This window comes from Rousettus aegyptiacus, unplaced genomic scaffold (assembly GCF_014176215.1).
Source record: "Rousettus aegyptiacus isolate mRouAeg1 unplaced genomic scaffold, mRouAeg1.p scaffold_m13_p_1, whole genome shotgun sequence".
Taxonomy (NCBI): Eukaryota; Metazoa; Chordata; class Mammalia; order Chiroptera; family Pteropodidae; genus Rousettus; species Rousettus aegyptiacus.
In genome coordinates, this window is record NW_023416284.1 from 121,249,655 (window position 1) to 121,267,044 (window position 17,390).

General features: G+C 37.6%; 1 protein-coding gene and 1 pseudogene across 9 annotated transcripts in view; both read left to right on the plus strand.

The window, feature by feature from the left end:
• The first annotated feature begins 11,515 nt into the window (after nt 1-11,515).
• Nucleotides 11,516-11,634, plus strand: LOC118606798 (annotated as a pseudogene).
• A 2,300-nt stretch (nt 11,635-13,934) lies between these two features.
• Nucleotides 13,935-17,390, plus strand: part of SENP6 (SUMO specific peptidase 6) — a 91,719-nt gene continuing 88,263 nt past the window's right edge. For 5 of the 9 annotated variants that reach the window (XM_016141692.2, XM_016141698.2, XM_016141696.2 and 2 more), the window contains exon 1: nt 14,882-15,007. In XM_016141692.2, the coding sequence (XP_015997178.2) occupies nt 14,956-15,007 (52 nt within the window). In that variant the 5' untranslated portion in view covers nt 14,882-14,955. Of the gene's footprint in view, nt 15,008-17,390 lie in introns of all 9 variants that reach the window. The other 4 variants (XM_016141694.2, XM_036219519.1, XM_016141697.2 and 1 more) reach the window with 3 other exon arrangements.

Genomic DNA, 17,390 nt, shown 5'->3' on the forward strand with positions numbered 1-17,390 from the left:
TATGTAGGAGGCTTGTTTTCTTATCCATTCAGCCGCTGTATCTTTAGGTTGGAGCACTTAATTGTTTTCCATTTGAGGTACTTGTTGATAGCAATGTACTATTCTTTATTCTTGTTTTTGATACATGTTTTTTCTTCTTAAAGAAGTCCCTCCAATGTTACCTGTAATACTGGCTTGGTGGTGATAAATTCCTTTAGTTTATGTTTGTCTGGGAAGCTATCTGTCCTTAGACTCTAAATGATAGCTTTGCTTAATCAAATATTCTTGGTTGTAGATCCTGGGTTTTCATCACATTGAATATTTTGTGTCAAGCCCTTCAGTCTGGCATAGTTTCTTTTGAGAAATCAGCTTCCAGTCTTATGGGTGCTCCCTTGTAGGTAACTAACTGCTTTTCTCTTGCTGCTTTAAAGGTTCTCTCCTTGTATTTAACCTTTGGCATTTTAATTATGATGTGTCTTGGTGTGTGTCTCTTTGGATTCCTGGTTTTTGGAACTCTTTGAGCTTCCTGGGGTTGTTTGTCTATTTCCTTCACCAGACTAGGGAAGTTTTCCATCATTATTTCTTCAAATAGCTCTTCAACATCATTTTCCTTTAGGTACCCCTATAATATGGATATTTTTACTTTTAATAGTGTCCCATAGGCTCCTTAAATTATTATTATAGTCTTGGCTTTTTTTTCCCTTGCCTTTCTGATGGAGTATCCTTGGCTTTTCCATCCCCTATATAAGACATTTGATTGTCTATTCACTTTGTTCATTCCATTTAATATACTTCTCTTCTCAAATAAAGTATTCTTCATTTCTGACTGATTTCCTTTTATAATTTCCATTTCTATTTTTCTGTTTTTTATCTCTTTGCTGAAGTTCTCACTGAATTCATCAACATTTTACATAAGTTCACTGAGCATCTTTATAACCAGTGTTTTGAACTCTGCATCTGTTAGATTGCTTGACTCCATTATTTCTGGATCTCTGTTCTGTTCTCTCATATGATTTCTGCTTCTTTGCCTTCCCATTTTGTCTGCCTTTCTGTGTCTGTTTCTATGTACTAAGCAAAGCTCCTAAGTTTCCCAGTATTATTAGTGTGGATTTGTGTAATAAGTGTCCAGTGGCACAGTCCTGGGAGGTGTTCAGCTGCAGACCAAATTAGCCCAAGTCTGTGCCCCTCTGGGGCCACCTGTTAAGATTCAGCAAGCAATCCATGGATGCTGTGCTTATAGTTGCCTCAAGAGGCCACACCAGAAACTGAGGCCAGCTGTCACCAGCGTGAGTCTTGGGGTTGGCTCAGTAAGGAGCATCGAAGTCACCGAGGATACAGCTGGATGTGACTTAGGTTGGACCCTGAGTTGGGAGGGGCAGAGTTTCAGGAAGTCTTCTGGGTGGGTGGGGGGGGGGGCGCCGTCTGTTATCCAGTTTGATGATGTCAGGGCTATGGCAGCACTGAATCCACACACTGGGAGAAGGGAGGGCTCAACAGGAACAATGGATACCTGGTGCACTTCTGTACAAAGTGAGTCTCACCTCAGCCCTCACTCCAACAACTCAGTGTCCCCCGTAAGACCCTGATATCCCCTGCACAGCCAAACTGGCACTGGTGCTCAGAGTGAGCAGATTCATCACCGTAAAAGTCCGCTCGCAGACATGGCCCCTTTAAGAGGCGTCTGCAGCTGCCGGCTGCTGCTGCTGCAGCCTCTGCCCCACTGAGCCCCTCAGGACCAGGCAGGCTCACGTGCTAACCCCATCCTACTTTCTGCCATTGCAGGATGATTTCTTAGATTTCTCCATAGTTGTATGGCTTGTATATTTAGACCCCAGGTGAGTTTTCCTTTGCTATTTGTTCTTTGTTTCTGTCACAACTTTGATTCGGTCGCCAGAGGGATGAACAGAGCCTCTATCATCTACACCATTTTTTTTCCAACTCAAGTATAAGAGTTTTTAAAATATAAATTTAAAAAAATTAAAATAAGTAAATAAATAAAAAATAGAGGCATGGGTATAATTCAATATGAAAATTCATAATGGTTTGCTTATTATAAAAAGAAAAAGCAATGTGCATGAATTATTACGAATCTATTATTATAGACTGACAACTAAGATAAATAAAGACCTAGGAGCAATGGATCAGTAACATTATTGTCACTCATGCAGTGCATCAATTTAGAAAGAGCTGAGAACTACAAGAGTGTCCAGAGAACTTTTCAGATGACTATAACACCATAAATTCATAATTACTTTTTATTAGTTAACATGTATATACAAGATACAAAAATCAAAAAGTAGAAAAGAATATACAGTAAAAAGTAAATCCGCCACATTAGTTCCCTTTCACAAGGACTGCTACCAGTGTCTTAAAGCTAAAATGATCTTCTTTTACATGGCTTATCTTCTCCAAAACTTTTTACTCTTTCTGTACATTCATTTCAACCTTAATCAATAAATTTGTTCTCCATGTAGTTATAAAGAGGACTATGCTACAAAGTTCACAGTCTGAAACAGGCAAATATAATTGATAATGGAGAAAAAAATGAAATAAACAATGTTAAGAAAGTCATTTAAAATGGAGTCAGGAGGCCATCAAGAAAGGGAAGCCAATGCACATTTCATGTCTCATTTTTTGGAACTCTTTGTTAAGTTGCTAACATGTTGCTAAACTTAACTCAAGGACAAACAATAAACATTTCAGATCAATGAGTGCTACATGAACATATATGAACTTTATTTCCTTCTCATGGCAACCGGACTATCTGCATTCTTAACCTTGAAAAGAGCTAATTCATTTCGACAACTATCATCTTCCCTTTAAATAATGAGCCTAACCAATCTCAACTGACTTAAAAAACATCTTTCATTTACATGGAGGACCTTAATGAGAACAGCTCTTATGGTTTTGCTCTTTAAATACCTTGCTTTCTTTCTTCCCTTCTTGGCATAATCCAGGTCGCAACCTGGATCTGTGTCTCGAATTGTAATTCCTCCTTTGCTAAATAATCACTTTTTATTCTTTATTATAGCCTAAACCTCACTTTTTGTTAACATAGCCAACTTTCAAGATGAAATTAATAATCTTTGGATACTTTCCTTTAACATAAAAGGGAACTTCTCACTTTTGTCAAGGTGTATTTTTAGGACTATATTAATTCATCTGAAGCAATCACTATACCAGAGTGAGTGGGATTAACCTGATTGAGTTATATGAACAGGCACATCTTGGAGCTAAAGTCTGCTCCAAAGCCGTGGGGCCTAAATATTGGAATAAGATGGAAATGAACCTTATTGAGGAACCCTCAGGATTAAGGGAAACTAAAACCTATTTGTAACATTGACACAAATTTGAAGAAGATACAACTTACTCAATTCTTTATTTTGAAAACCAAAACAAAATCCAGGACCTGCCTAAGATTGTGAGGATAAAATAAGCACATTTATCTACAGAGGATTAGGCAAAGGTCTTCTATGGACTTAATTTTTAAAAGTATTTAGTTGATATATAATTATTAAATATTACGATCTAGTATTTTAAAATTTATTTTGAAGTTAGGAAAATCTCTAGAAGAAACAGTTTTCAGAAGAATACGTTTTTGTCTATGACTACAAGGCTACTTCCATCAAAAGACTGCCAAGACTGATTTGACTTGACTAGGGTTTCACTTTATGTTTATTCAATATCATGCCAGTCATTGGGAAATGACCCACTTATTTTAACGTTTTGTTTGATTTCTCTGACAGATATATACCCATTTTGAGGAAAGGTAGAGATTCCTACAATGTTTTCTAAATGGATCAACTATCTCAATAATACTAGAGAACTTGTTTTATCAAGTAGTGTATTGAACTGTAGACCAAGAAACTTTTTCTCTCATTATCGTATTATTGCAGAAGATTTTACATTATTACAGTGATTTCAAAAATATATTCTTAGAAATACAAGCCCACATATTCCTAGTTCATTTATAAAGCCACACAGCTTCTAAATCTATTAAAGACATCGAAGACAGCCTAATCTATCCATGTGATTTAAAAGAAATAGACCAGGTGCTTAAATTTTTTTTTCAATTAAGTCAATTTAGTGATAACAGCAGTTAAGAAGGAAATAACACCAACATCCTGTTCCCCCATTTGTTCATGCCCAGCCTCAAGGTGGATTGCTCTCCTAATTCAAGCAGTTTTATTTTCACTGTAGATATGACTTGCTACTGACATGGTTTTAATGACTCCTCCAGGGCCATGGCTTATCCATAAATCATCCTCAAAGCCCTCTCTAGGTAAAGGGGCTAGAGAGACAAGGTAGTATATCAGCGCTAGTGTTTGTATCTATAGTTCAAATACTATAGCTACAAAATTCTCCCTAGCTTATTTCAATCAGAAGCAGACATTTGTCTTATTTTGCAGAGTGAAGACCCACTCACAGGACCAAATACCTAAATGCTTTCCATTGTTTAGGATGACAAAGTTCAATAATATGTAGAAAATAAAATACCTTGGTGAGCATGAGGTGCTGACCAGTACAGATACTCTCTAATTAACTATGTAATACATTCCAATCCATAACATTTCAAACTAAATTATGACTTTTTCTCAAGAGGAGATAATAGTAAACATTTTTAAAGTAATTCCTCATTAAAGGGCTGACACATCTTCCCTTTTATCTCCCCAAATGAGATGATTTCATAAGAACCTAATATCCAATTTTCCACATTACAGATAATTATAGATAATAATGTTATCTATTCTTAATATTATACTGTTTGCTTTTATAATACAATGAAACCAAGGTTGTAGTATATGCCTGTATTATAGGCTTACTAGTCAACGTGTAGGTTCTATATCTTTAATAAACCAAGTTTCCAACATTATCTTTTCATGCACATGTAATATGACATTAAGGCAAATCCATATTCTCCACGATTGTTTTCTAGATAAAGATGTTACATGACAATTCAAGATAGCAATTGATTATTAGGTAGAGCCATATGAAATACCAACTTTTGACCATATTTCACCTACAAAAACAGCTATTTAATTTGATTCCACCTAATTCCATAGTGGTTTCAAGAATAATGTATACAAAACTAATAAAAGTCATAATAATAGAGAAATAGAAAATAGAGGAATCAACTGCAAACATCTAGAATTCAATTCTGATTGATACATAGAATAGTTGTCCCACACCCAAGATTATAGAACTTACATGACTTTCATACCTAAAATTTTAGGCCTTTAAGGATAAGCAATACCTGGCAATTGATAAAAAGTATATGAACTGAGTAAGTCAACAATGACCATATTTTTGTTTTAAGAAGTATTTTTAAAAGAAAATGGTAAGATAATACTGTTAAACTTTGAAGTTTTGAGGAAAACATCTACAAAAACATAGCTTTATTTTTTAGCTTAAAATTCTTTTAAAATACTGGAAAACACTAACGGCAGCTTACCCATAATCTAAAAATTATTTAAAATTCCATAAAAAAGAAGATAAAAACCTTCTAATTCCTTTCATCAGAAACAAGATGTGCTATGCAGATTAGCTATATATGCTTATAAATTTATTTTTATAAAAACAAAATCACACTGGTCTGTAACTTGCTTTTTCTTTTTAATTAATCATGAATGCTTTTCTGATCAGTACATAGATCTACTTCACTGCTTTAAATACTTGCGAAGCATTTCATTAAGTGGTGCTCCATAATGTATTGATCATTTATCTACCCTTGTAATATTTCTTTCACTATGTATTTTATTATGTTTGCATGATTGGTGAAAACACTGTAGCTGTTTTACACTGGGTTGTGGGCAAAGATCTGATGAAGTTTGAGGTCATCAAAGCATTTTATTTAAAAATACAAGTTAGAACATAGCCCACATTTGTATTAAGCTAAGTTCTTAAGGAATAAAAGAATCAGAGAAAGAAAAACAAGAGGCAACACACGCAGAAATGGAAAAAGAAAAGGTGATGAGTTCGTGTGTTTATATTTATAACAAGATAATATTAAGAAGAATGGATGAGGAAGATTATTATAAAATGAAACTTTTAATCTCATGAGGTGAAGGTATTTAAAGTCCAGAACTCTGAGTACAAGTTAATTCTTACTTTTTTTGTACTTTGAGGAGTTAAGTTTGTTAACCTGTAAAAGAGACAAAGCAGTTCAATTATAAAGTGAAGCTAATGAAAAATGAAAAATTCTAATCAGCTTTAGTTGGGAGTCAGCATTACAGAACAGCATTTTCCAGAAAATTATGTTGCAAGCCACCCCTTTTGCTGTTATTAACTGGAGATGAGAACTGATGGATAAAGAGCCAGAAAGAAGGCCGTCAGCAGACTTCAATAAACTGTAAATACAACAATGATAATCTAAGAGTTTATATTTATCATTTTTATACATTATTTCATGTTTAAAAATTTGCTTCTAGGCCCACTGATTATATTCTATCTTTGAGATCATTAATACATGGCAATGATAATAAGAGAGCATGAGCTTGGGAATCTAGATGGGTCAGAGCTCTGTAGGAGAGCAGAATTTGCCACCCCGAAATTTCTCACTCTGGCATAAAGATTCTTTTAGGTTGGTTATTTTTTAAGAAACACAAACATAGAACAAACTCTGAAAACCAAGTAGAAGATTGGAGGAAAATCTCCATTTGTAAGGGTGTCTCCCTAACTATATTAAGAAGAGGGGGATGATTTAATTTCTAGAAACTCTCTTGCAGCAATTTACATCTACATAACAACCTTACCCTGGTTTACTGTGCTTTTCCTAGCAACCTCCTATAAATGACTCTCTCCACCCAAAACATCTTTTTTGCCTTTTGCTGAGGATGATATTTAAGGTTATAGTTTCAGTCATTTGGGGGAATTACTCATGTAACTGGGTCTCCACCATGTATAGATATTATTAAACTTTTGTTTTTCTCCTGTTAATCTGTTTTATATTGAGTCAATTATTAGACCAGCCAAAGAACCTAGAATGGAAGAAGGGAAAAATTTTCCTCCTTGACGGCTCAAATCTTACCTCTATACTTCTCTGTCTTTTTAGAAAAGTTATTTTACCTTTTGGCTCTCAGTATCCACTTATAAAATAAAAATAACAGAATATGTTTAGTAAGTGTTTATCTTGATAATATACGAAGCGAATCATACTAGGAACACAGTCTTTGCATAAATGAAACACTTAGATATGTTATTCAAAACACTAGTTCCCAACGTGTGGTACTCGGATCAATATTGTGGACAAAAAGGGGTTCTACGGAAAGTAACCTTACAGGGTAGTTTGATCACAAATTCATAACTAGACAGGTCCTGGTCGGTAGTCACAGGCCAGGCATATAATTTTTTTAATAAAATTTATCTTTGCTTTAAGCAAGCCCCATGCATTGTTTTTGTGCGTCTAGGTATGGGAGGAGGAACAAACTTTCTTCTACTTTCAAAGCTTTTTGGCTGGTATAATATCAAATAGACATGAGACAGATTAGCAAGAGAAAATACCCAAATTTAACATATTTATGTGAACCCCACATACATCAGAGAGTCAGAGACTCCCCCTTACACAAGGGATTCAGAGACAGAAAAGGAACTGGGTATATAAGCCATTCTGAACTAAGGATGAAGTAAGGAGTTTTGGGGGCTTCAAAGGATCATTGCAGAATGAGAAGAGCCAATGTTTAGTTAATAGAAATTTGTCAGGCCTTACAGAGAGGTTATCTCTGATAATTTCTCATTATGGGCAAGGCCCCTTATTCAAGTTCTTTCAGGTAGTCAAGGGACGGGCAGAGTTAAAGTTGAGCCAGCAGTTAAAGTTGCCCTCAGCTCAAAACAATTCGCATATCACAGAAGCACATATTGGGGTGACTAGCTCTGAACACTTACATAGATTAGTAAACCTTTGAAATAATCACCTTCAAGAGAGCAAATAATCTTAACTATCCTGTAATCTAATCTTTGCCATGCTTTCTCTCACTTTCATGTACTCTTTCTTACTGTTTCCTCCTTCATTTCAAATGCAGTAAAGAAACTGCAAGACTGTCATGCTCCATACCATTTGAGATCTTGCTTCCTGCCAACTATCACTTTGGGTCACATAAACTCATAAAAATTCTTTCTAGTTTTGGATGTTCTTATGTCAATAGTAGTATTAGCATCATGTTTGAGTTCGTTAGAAATTCAAATTAATGAGTCCTATCCAGTCCTGCTGAATTAGATGGTATGAGATGGGGCCCAGGAATCTGTTTTATAAGCTCTCCAGTTGATCCTTATGTATGTTAAAGTTTGAGAACCACTGCCTCAGAGTTCACCTAGATATGTGTCAGCACCAAGCTGATCCAGAAAGTAAGGTTTAGGTGGTAAGATGCCCAGTCGAAAGAATGCACGAGGGGCTGACATGAGGATTGAAATGGCAGGCACCAACTTTATTGCAGGGAGCGTGCTTCTGCTGCACTTCTTCTTCTGCCCTCCAGGGGATGACATGGCTCTACACATAGCAGAGTACAATAGTGGTATTCAGCCACACATGCGTGATACAATAAGCTGAAGTACGTTTACATATCCTAGGCGTGGGCACCCTACTACACTAATGTAACATTCTAAATCTGGGGTCCTATTACTAGCTGTGAGCCTGGATCACAGCCTGACCTGGGACCAGCCAGGCTTGGGACCCACAACATGACTTTCATGTGACCATTTCCATTAATGAACATAAAAGGACCCAGCAGTCATCTACAGAGCTGACACATCTATCAGGCATAGGAGACATTTCTCCTAAAATCAGGAAAAAAAATTAACATAATGATAATAATAAATATATAATAATGAACTCAGCTTAGATTACATGTTTATACCAAAGCATTTTTTAAATTAACTAACATAATGAAAAATATAGTTTTATATATAGCACTGTAATTCTGGCTAAAAAAATGTTCTATATATTTCTTGTGGAAGGGTGCCATGAAGGCAAAAGTGCCTACAGTACAGGAAAGTCATAATTCAGCCCTGATCATCTGAAAACTTGACTGTAAATTTATAAATGTTGACACTGTAGGTACCTGGTAGTAACTATTATAAGAAATGTGTGCTATTTTTAGGATATATGCATTTACAATTTGAAAAATATTAGTTTGTTTCATTTAAAAGATTACAATATTCAGCATTAAAGTTTTAGTTACTAAACCGCCTGCTAAAATCCTAGAAAAAAATAACATGGAAGAGAGACAGAAAATATTGACCAAAAGAACCGAAAATAAAAAAGAAGCATGAAGCATGGTAGAATTAAATAAGAGTAAAAATAAGATAACAAGTTGAAAGTGATCTGGAATATTATAATGTAGAAATCATGTTAAAACAGAAGGATATATACTTACAACCGAAACTTACACATTATTCTCATACAATACCTGTTAAAGAACAAAAATTCAACCTAGTAAATTTCATGATCTAATTGACTTTATCGAGGAATTGATGCATCAGGTAGCATCCCATTTAATAAACAGAAAGATGCCCCAAGGAGCTGTACAAAACGAAAGATTTTTCTAGACAGAAATAGGCCAGGAAAAAAAGTTTAAAGGATTATTTCGGGCAAGGTTATCTTTCTTTAGGGGAAGGCAGTGGGTCTTATCAGTCAGACTACCTCACTAGTGCTGACCAGGAAATTCCAGGAAATTATAATCCTGGGAGAGGCTGAAACTGAAATTAGGTTAGGTATTAAGTTTTGGTGGGGCTTACCATAAATGAATCCATTTTGAGTCTATCGTATCTTTTTTACACTCATCATTCATTTCACCTGAGACAAATGCACTTGGACCTTCAAAAATCATCAACCAGACATAATTTTCAGAACTTGCTATTGTCTTCTGAAACTTGTATTTAGTCATGGCCTAACTATATGCTACTTCTCAGTGTAGTGTTTAAAAGAACATGATTGATCATTGTTTTTTAATGAAATGTATATGTTAAAACTAGGTTACTGTTTTATTAATAACTATTAAGCTCTACCAGAATAAAATGAGTCCATTTATTCAAGTAATTTTACATATAACATTTTAAACCTGGCTAAAACGGAAAACACCAGCTGTGATACAAAAGAATTTGTAGCCATATACAGAGAAGAAGCTTTGTTATTGTGTATTTTTTACCAACTCAAGCCTTCCTTCTGGCCACCTCAAAACAGCTCAAATTGTTTCAGTATTGTAATTTTCAGATCTAAATTCTAGGTTCATCCCTGGATTGCTAATCCTTTTTAGGCTATCTTTCCTAGATTTTTATCACACGTTGCTTGGGGCAGAGACATTTCCTAGACCTCTCAGAAGATTGTATTTGATAGTCTCTAAGAGTCTGGGTTCTAGAATTCTATGATTCTGAATTTTTCTTGGGAAAGATTATTTTAAATACGCTGTATTCATTTTTCTATTCACTCATTCAGCATATAAGTATTAAGCTACAGGTATAAGACTATAAATGAGAAGTGCATTGCAGATGGAGGGCAAAACATGTTCAAAGGCTCTAAAGTAGAAAAGAAGATGGAGCATTTTAGAAACTGAAAGAAGTATAAAGTTGTTGGAGCTTAATTAAGGTGAAAATGATTCAAGATGAGGCTAATGAAGTAGGTAGGGAGGGCCTAGTAGATCGATTAAGGATTAAGGATTTTTTTTTTCCCTAAAAGCAACAGGAAATCTTTGTTTTTAAAAAGGAACTTCTAAAGAAAAAAAAAAGGGAACTGCTTTGATCTGATCTGTATTTTTTTAAGATTATTGTTTTTTTAAAGATTATTTTTAAAAGACCTTTGTGTGAGAAGTGGATTAGAGGGATAAAAAGAATAAGGAATTACAGTAGTATGTCTTAGAAGTGACAGTGGCTAAAATTAGTCATTGGAAGTGGAAAACATCCAAAAATTATAAAGAGTAGAATCAGCACTTTCTGCTGCAAAAAAATACAAATTCCAATTGATTGGGGAGAGTAGAGATTTTGAGAAGGCACTAGGGTATGGAACTCATACAGTACATGAGGGGATTGATTTAAAGAATGAGAAACTATTTTAACAGTAGGGAATAAATATTAGAATGGGTTCCTACAGATGCAGATAGTTTGGGTAGGTAAACAAAGGGAATGCTTATCTTGTGGTTTGTATTTATCTTTGAAGTAGGAAGCAAGGTCTTCTGCTGAGAGCGATGGGGGAAGGGTTGGAGAAATTCAATATAGTTGTAGTGGGCAGCTGGAGAACATGCTGATTTGAGAACCTTGTGGAGAGGCCAGTGACACAGAAGTTCCCTCTGAGGTGGCAGTCATGATGTTATAGTGGCACCAAATCAAATTCTTTCTTGGGTGACTTTCTTTAGGGAGTGTCATTCTCCTACGTCCCAACAGGGAAGGTGGGTAACAGCATTTATTCAGGTTGAGGGTTTTAGGAGAGGGCAACAGGGAAAGACAGGGTAGAAAGATCAGATAGGACATGGTTCCATAGTGTAGCAGTTAGCACGTCTGCTTTACACGCAGAAGGTCCTGGGTTTATGTCCCAGTGGAGCCACAGTCCATGGTCTATGGCCATGCCACCCTGAACAAGCCTGATCCCATCTGATCTTGAAAGCTAAGCAGGGTCGGGCCTGGTTAGTACTTGGAAGGGAGACCACCTAGGAAGACGAAGTGCTGTAGGCATAAATAATAATAATAATAAAAGATAAAGTAGTTGAGCATATATTCAAGAAAGAATAAATGAAATAACGTACTATGGAATCTAAACTAGGTAGGGAGAAGAGTAAAGATAAGAGAGAAGATAGAGGAGTCAAAGTTTAGAGATCCCAATGAGATTATATGGTCGTAATTGTTGTGGGTGGAGATGGGAGGTTTGAATTACTTAATTTGCAAGAAAAATAGGTCCAGAGTTGAGCCTAGAGAGTGGATGACCAGATTAAGTGAGTAAAAAGACATAGGAGAAGATACGGCATTAGGGTTGGAATTCTGAGTGGCAGGACCCTGTTTTTTTCCCTTTATTCCAAATTTTCTTTAATGGAATAATTAGAAAAAATAAAGTAGCTTTTATATCCACTGTAATTACTCATCCATTAAAATCTAAAATAGTTAACTTTTCTCCCTTATATTTATCTTTTATGCCAGAATGAAACTGTTTAATATGACAACAAGGTAGCTAACATTTGAATGGAAATTGCTAAATTTAAACAAAAAGGACATGCTAGACTTTTAATAAAAACTGAATGTATAATTCAGAGAACTGGTTTTATAATCAGTCATATTTTTAAAATTCAAAGACATTCTCAGTAACATCTCTGAGCTACAAAAATGTATGTATAGAGAGGCTACTAATTGAGTATTTATGAATACTAAATATATATTTGTATATGTATTAAGGACAACTAAATCTGAAGTTTCCTAGGCCCCGAATCCTGCTTAAAGGAATGTATGAGACTATCAATTCTTTGTTGATTATATTCATACGAAAGAACAGTGGTTTCTGAAAATACCTTTAATCTTATATTTGCATATGGAAAATAATAATTTCACTTGTAATTGCAAACTCATAGAATAAGAATAACTGAACTGGAAAGGAATTCAGAGGTTGCTTGATCTAGTGATTTTCATAGTGTGGTCGCCTGATCAGCAGCATTTCTTAAAAATGCAAAATCTCAGACCCACTTCAGACTCACCGAAACAGAAACTCTAGGAGTGGGGTTTAACAAGGCTTTCCGGGTGATTCTGATGCATGATGAAGTTTGAAAATCACTGGTTGAATCCATGTATACTTCTTTTAAAATTGGAATTATGGTATTCCATAGAGATTAGATGAAATTAATAACACTTAAAAAAAATAAAAGGATGGACTCTCTGAAAGATACTAATTTATAGTTTAAAAGACATCTTTTATATCATTCCACTTTATTTCCTAATCCATGTGTATCAGTTTTCTATGGCTGCTGTAACAAATTAACGTAGCAATTTAATGAAAACTTATTATGTTACAGTTCTGAAAGGTCAGAGGCCCAACATCTGACCCATTGGGCTAAATCAAGGCGTAAGCTTTGCATTCTGAAAGCTATAGGGGGAGAATCAGTTTCCTTGCCTTTTCTAGCTTCCAGAGGTCACCCAAATTCCTTGACTTTTGGCACCTTCCTCCATTTTCAAAGCCAGCATGTATGTATTTTAAAATCAGAGATTATTTTTTGAAAGTACACTTTGGAGTCTGTACAAATGAGTCCAGTGAGCCACATCTGCTTATTTTCCACACGCCTCAGTATTATACTGTCATCAGCACAGACTATGTCATAGAGCATTACAACTGAATCATTCAATATCCTCAGCAACAAAAATAACAAATTATAAAATTATAATAAATTATACTCATTACGTTACTCTGACCAAATTAGAAAAGATTATTAGTTCATTTAAGGAAAAGATTTTAAAACAAGTTTTAAAAGCTTTTTTACTTATACCGTAACAGGACGATTAAACTAGTTATTCATTTCCCCAAAAATTGGACTTAGTCATATTTTTTGCACCATTTTAATTGTTGAATTCTGATATATAGCATAGGGTTTTTTTTTTTTAAATTATCTTTTTTAGTTATACTGAGAGATGTAAGAAAAATGTTCGAGTAGAGGACAACACATCTAAAGGAGTTCAGTTTCAGCGGTAGGACTATTCATAACCTTTTTCTGTATTTTCCAAATTTTCATCAATGAACATGTCTTATTTTTATGTTAAAAAATGAAAGAAGAGAAATGAACATGATATAGTCACTTGGAATTACAGGCCTGACTTGTAAGGTAGGGAATGGTTGTTGAGGTCTCAGGCACATAAAGTGACAGGGCTTTCTTCTTTTTCACAGTCACCCAAAGGGTACTGTAGAATCTCCCCGTGATCAATTATTTTGAAAACGTCTTTAAAAATGAATGAAGACCACAAATCATTTTCTGAACTTGTGATTGCACGACCTCGCCTCTTCTCTTCAGCTGGCTACAGTTCAAAATTTAAGGCCTTCTCAAAGAAATGAACTTTTAACATTTCATGGGCGATTGTGGTGCCACAGAACCCAAATTCCTCACCGGCAAGGCTTGGGAGCGCTCACACACCACGTCTCCCATGGAGGGGCCCCCGGTGGTCGGGGTTTTGGACCAAACTCGTCTAGGCCGAGCCGGCGCCGCCAAGGGCCAGCCCCGCCGAGAGCCGCGGCGGTGGGCTCCGCAGTCGGTGCACCGGCCGCCGCAGCTCGCTCCGCGCGCGAGCCGGGCCCGGGCTCCTGAGGGGCAGCGGCGCTGGGGGCGGCGGCGCCGGGGCGGGGGCGGGAGCCGGGCGGCAGCTCCAGCGCCCGTGGGGGAGGAGCGGCGGCGGCTGGAGCTGCTGTGGCGACGGACGCGAAGCGGTGGCAGAGACCCACCCCTGTCCACATGGACAGTCGCAAAGGCCTCCGCTGATGCATTCACGCCTGGGCGGGGTGGGCGGACGGCCGTAGCGGCGGCGGCGGCTGCAGAAGGAGCGAGGGGCCGGGGGGCGCCTGACGGTAGCGGAGACCTCGCCGCCCTGCGCGGCGGGTGCGGCCATTTTACGGCCCGGGACGAAGGGAGGCGTGTTTGTGTGGTCGCCTTCTACTTATCTTCCTCGGGGCCCGCGGCTGGGGGAAGCTTCGCAGGCGGCCTGAGTGGGCGGTGGATGGGGAGTCGTGGGCCGAGAGGAAGCGGGCTTGGGAAGCGCCGTCGCCGTCGTCGCCGCTCGCATTGCCCCGGAGGGGCCTGAGGAGCCCAGGCCGCGGGCCTCGCCGCCCGCCAGCCCGTACACAGGCCCCGGAACGCCTGGCCCGGTTTTGTGTAGGCCCGTCCGGACGCGGGAACGCCGCCCGCCTGACGGCCGAGTCCGAGGCCCGCAACCCTGAGGCGACTACCCTCCTGCGGCGCGGCCCCTCATCCCGGCGAGCGCGGCGGCGGTGTGGGCCATGGATTAAGGAGGAGGCGGCGTGGGAGGAGGAAGATGGCGGCTGGCAAGAGCGGCGGCAGCTCAGGGGAGACTAATTTTCTGGAAGGTACATCTATGTCTGCCCATGTGGGGGGAGGGGGAATACAAGAAAACGTGGCCCCTCGATCCCCGGATATTCGGTTATTCGCGCCGGGTAGGGTTTGGAGGGGCGGCGGAGGTACAGGCGGGGCGGGGGCTGCGTTCGAGCCCGTCGGTGGAAGGGGCTTGGCCGGGAGCCGGCACGGCGGAGGAAGGCGCGGGTGCGTCGGGCTGCGAGCCCGACTTGTTGGGTGTCCTTTGAGAGTGCACGCCTAAGTCTTTCACGTTTTTTTTTTTTTTTTTTTTTTTTTTTTTTTTTTTTTTTGTGGTTGTGGCCAAGGATGAGAGCAGATTGCGTTCAGGTCTTGAATTTGTTCAAGACCTGGGTGTTTGTTCATGGAAAAGTTTCACATCGCTAAGTTTGGGTGAAATTGGGGATCAATCTAAGTAGAAAAGGGGAGGGTAATTGAGTATGTTTTATACTCACTGCTCTTTCCGTTTCACAGAACTTCAAGCTTTTTACAGCCAGCGTTCAGGTTCTACCTGGCCTTGTCTCATATTCTTCAAATGTGTCTTGCTAAAAACCATTTATCTGAAAAAGAGTATGAGATTCACAATCACAATTTTGGAACAGTCACCAAAGCTAAAAGATAAAAGTTTGGGTGATCCCATTTTTATTCACTTGTAAGAAGGTTAAAACATTTGCTTTAGACAGACTAAAGCCAGTCTTAATACAAACTATGTTGTTGGGGATGGTGGCAATGGGTAACAATATTGGCTCTTTGCCCACATTTATAGGGACCCCCCAAATACAGCTAAATTGTAGCTATGGACTAGGAACTTTAATATTCGTTTTGCTTAGTTTGATTATGGGTTCAGTGTTTATGCTGGTAATTGAGGTTTTATATATTTTTTGTTTAGGAAAATAAGTCTATGTGCAGTGACTATTTAAAAGGATTAACCACTCTGGGTAATTTTGCAAGGTGATTTTCGTATGCAGTATAGGGATAACTTAAAAAATAACTAATTAGAAACATTTCTAAATTAAGAAAGTACAATTTTAACTGGGTCTTTAAGAGGGTGTTGAGGAATGGGTATGCCTTATGTTTTTATTGTTTTGTTTTTTGTTTTTTTAAACAATACTTGGAACAGTGCCTGGAACACAGTAGGTACTCAATATTAGTCTAATGAATGAATAAGGACTGATAGATATGGGTGGGAAAAGAAATCTTGATTTTCTTAATTCTTCTTCCATGTGTGTAGCAAAGCAAAAGGAATTTTACCTTGCTGTGTAAGTCAGTCTTTGTCTAAAAGTGATGAGAGTTTTATATGATATTCCTGGTAAGAAGAGATGGAAAGCTTGTAAGTTTTTCTAGGTTCATTTCATATTACCTCCATTCTACCTCTATTCTAGTTTGGGCAGAATGAGTCTCAGAGTGGTGCAACTTGTGTTACAGGTGGTGCTCTGTGCATTATTTTTTGTTTTGATATTGGGACCTCAAATAATGGCTAACTGACTTTATTATTCCATTTGCAGATGATTATACTTTTGTGCTGTAGTAAGTTTCGGGCCTCTATACACTTCTGATGCAATTTAAATTCTGACTAGACGAACATAGGATAGAAAGAGCACAAACAAGGACAACACGTTCGGGGCAGATGTGAATTTTAAACTGTTGCTTTTAGTTTATTCTAATTTAAGGGTCTGTGACTATACAGATGTGATAAATTTTGAGTTTCATCATGTTTCCTTTAGCATTCTCATAAAGTGAATGGTAACTTGTTTAGAATATGAGGATAAGGAAAAGCAAGGATTTCAGTTTCTCATCTGATTTTCATATGTTGTACTGAATTTTTTAAAATAAATAGAATGATACTTAGCACTAATTGCATTTTTTATTTTTTTTGTGTTTAATTCTTTTTGGTTCTTTACACTTTTAATAATAAAATTCTGCACTGTAACTTGCGGTAACGCACATTTTGTATTAGCATGTTTATATGTTTTCAAAATGTTTCCCCATAGGCCCTTAAGATTTAATATTTAAACATCTACATAGTATACTTTACTCACTCTCCAGTAGACTTCTTGAAAAACTGAAGTAGGTTTTAATTCACTCATCAAATATTTATAGCAGCCCACTCTGTGCTAGGCACTGTACCAAGGTGAATGCAGCAGTGCATGAGATATAAGGTCCCTGCCTTCATAAGACTTATATGTTAGTAGGAGGGACTCTTAATAAATAACTAAAATTAATCCATTTGGAACCATCTTACCCCACATTTTCATATAATACCCTTCTTCGTTTTATTCAGATTTGCTCAGACCTGATAACCTACTTAAAATGTCATGCTGCCACACCATTTCATTTTTCTAATAGCACTTAACACATGATAAATTCTTGTTTTCAGCC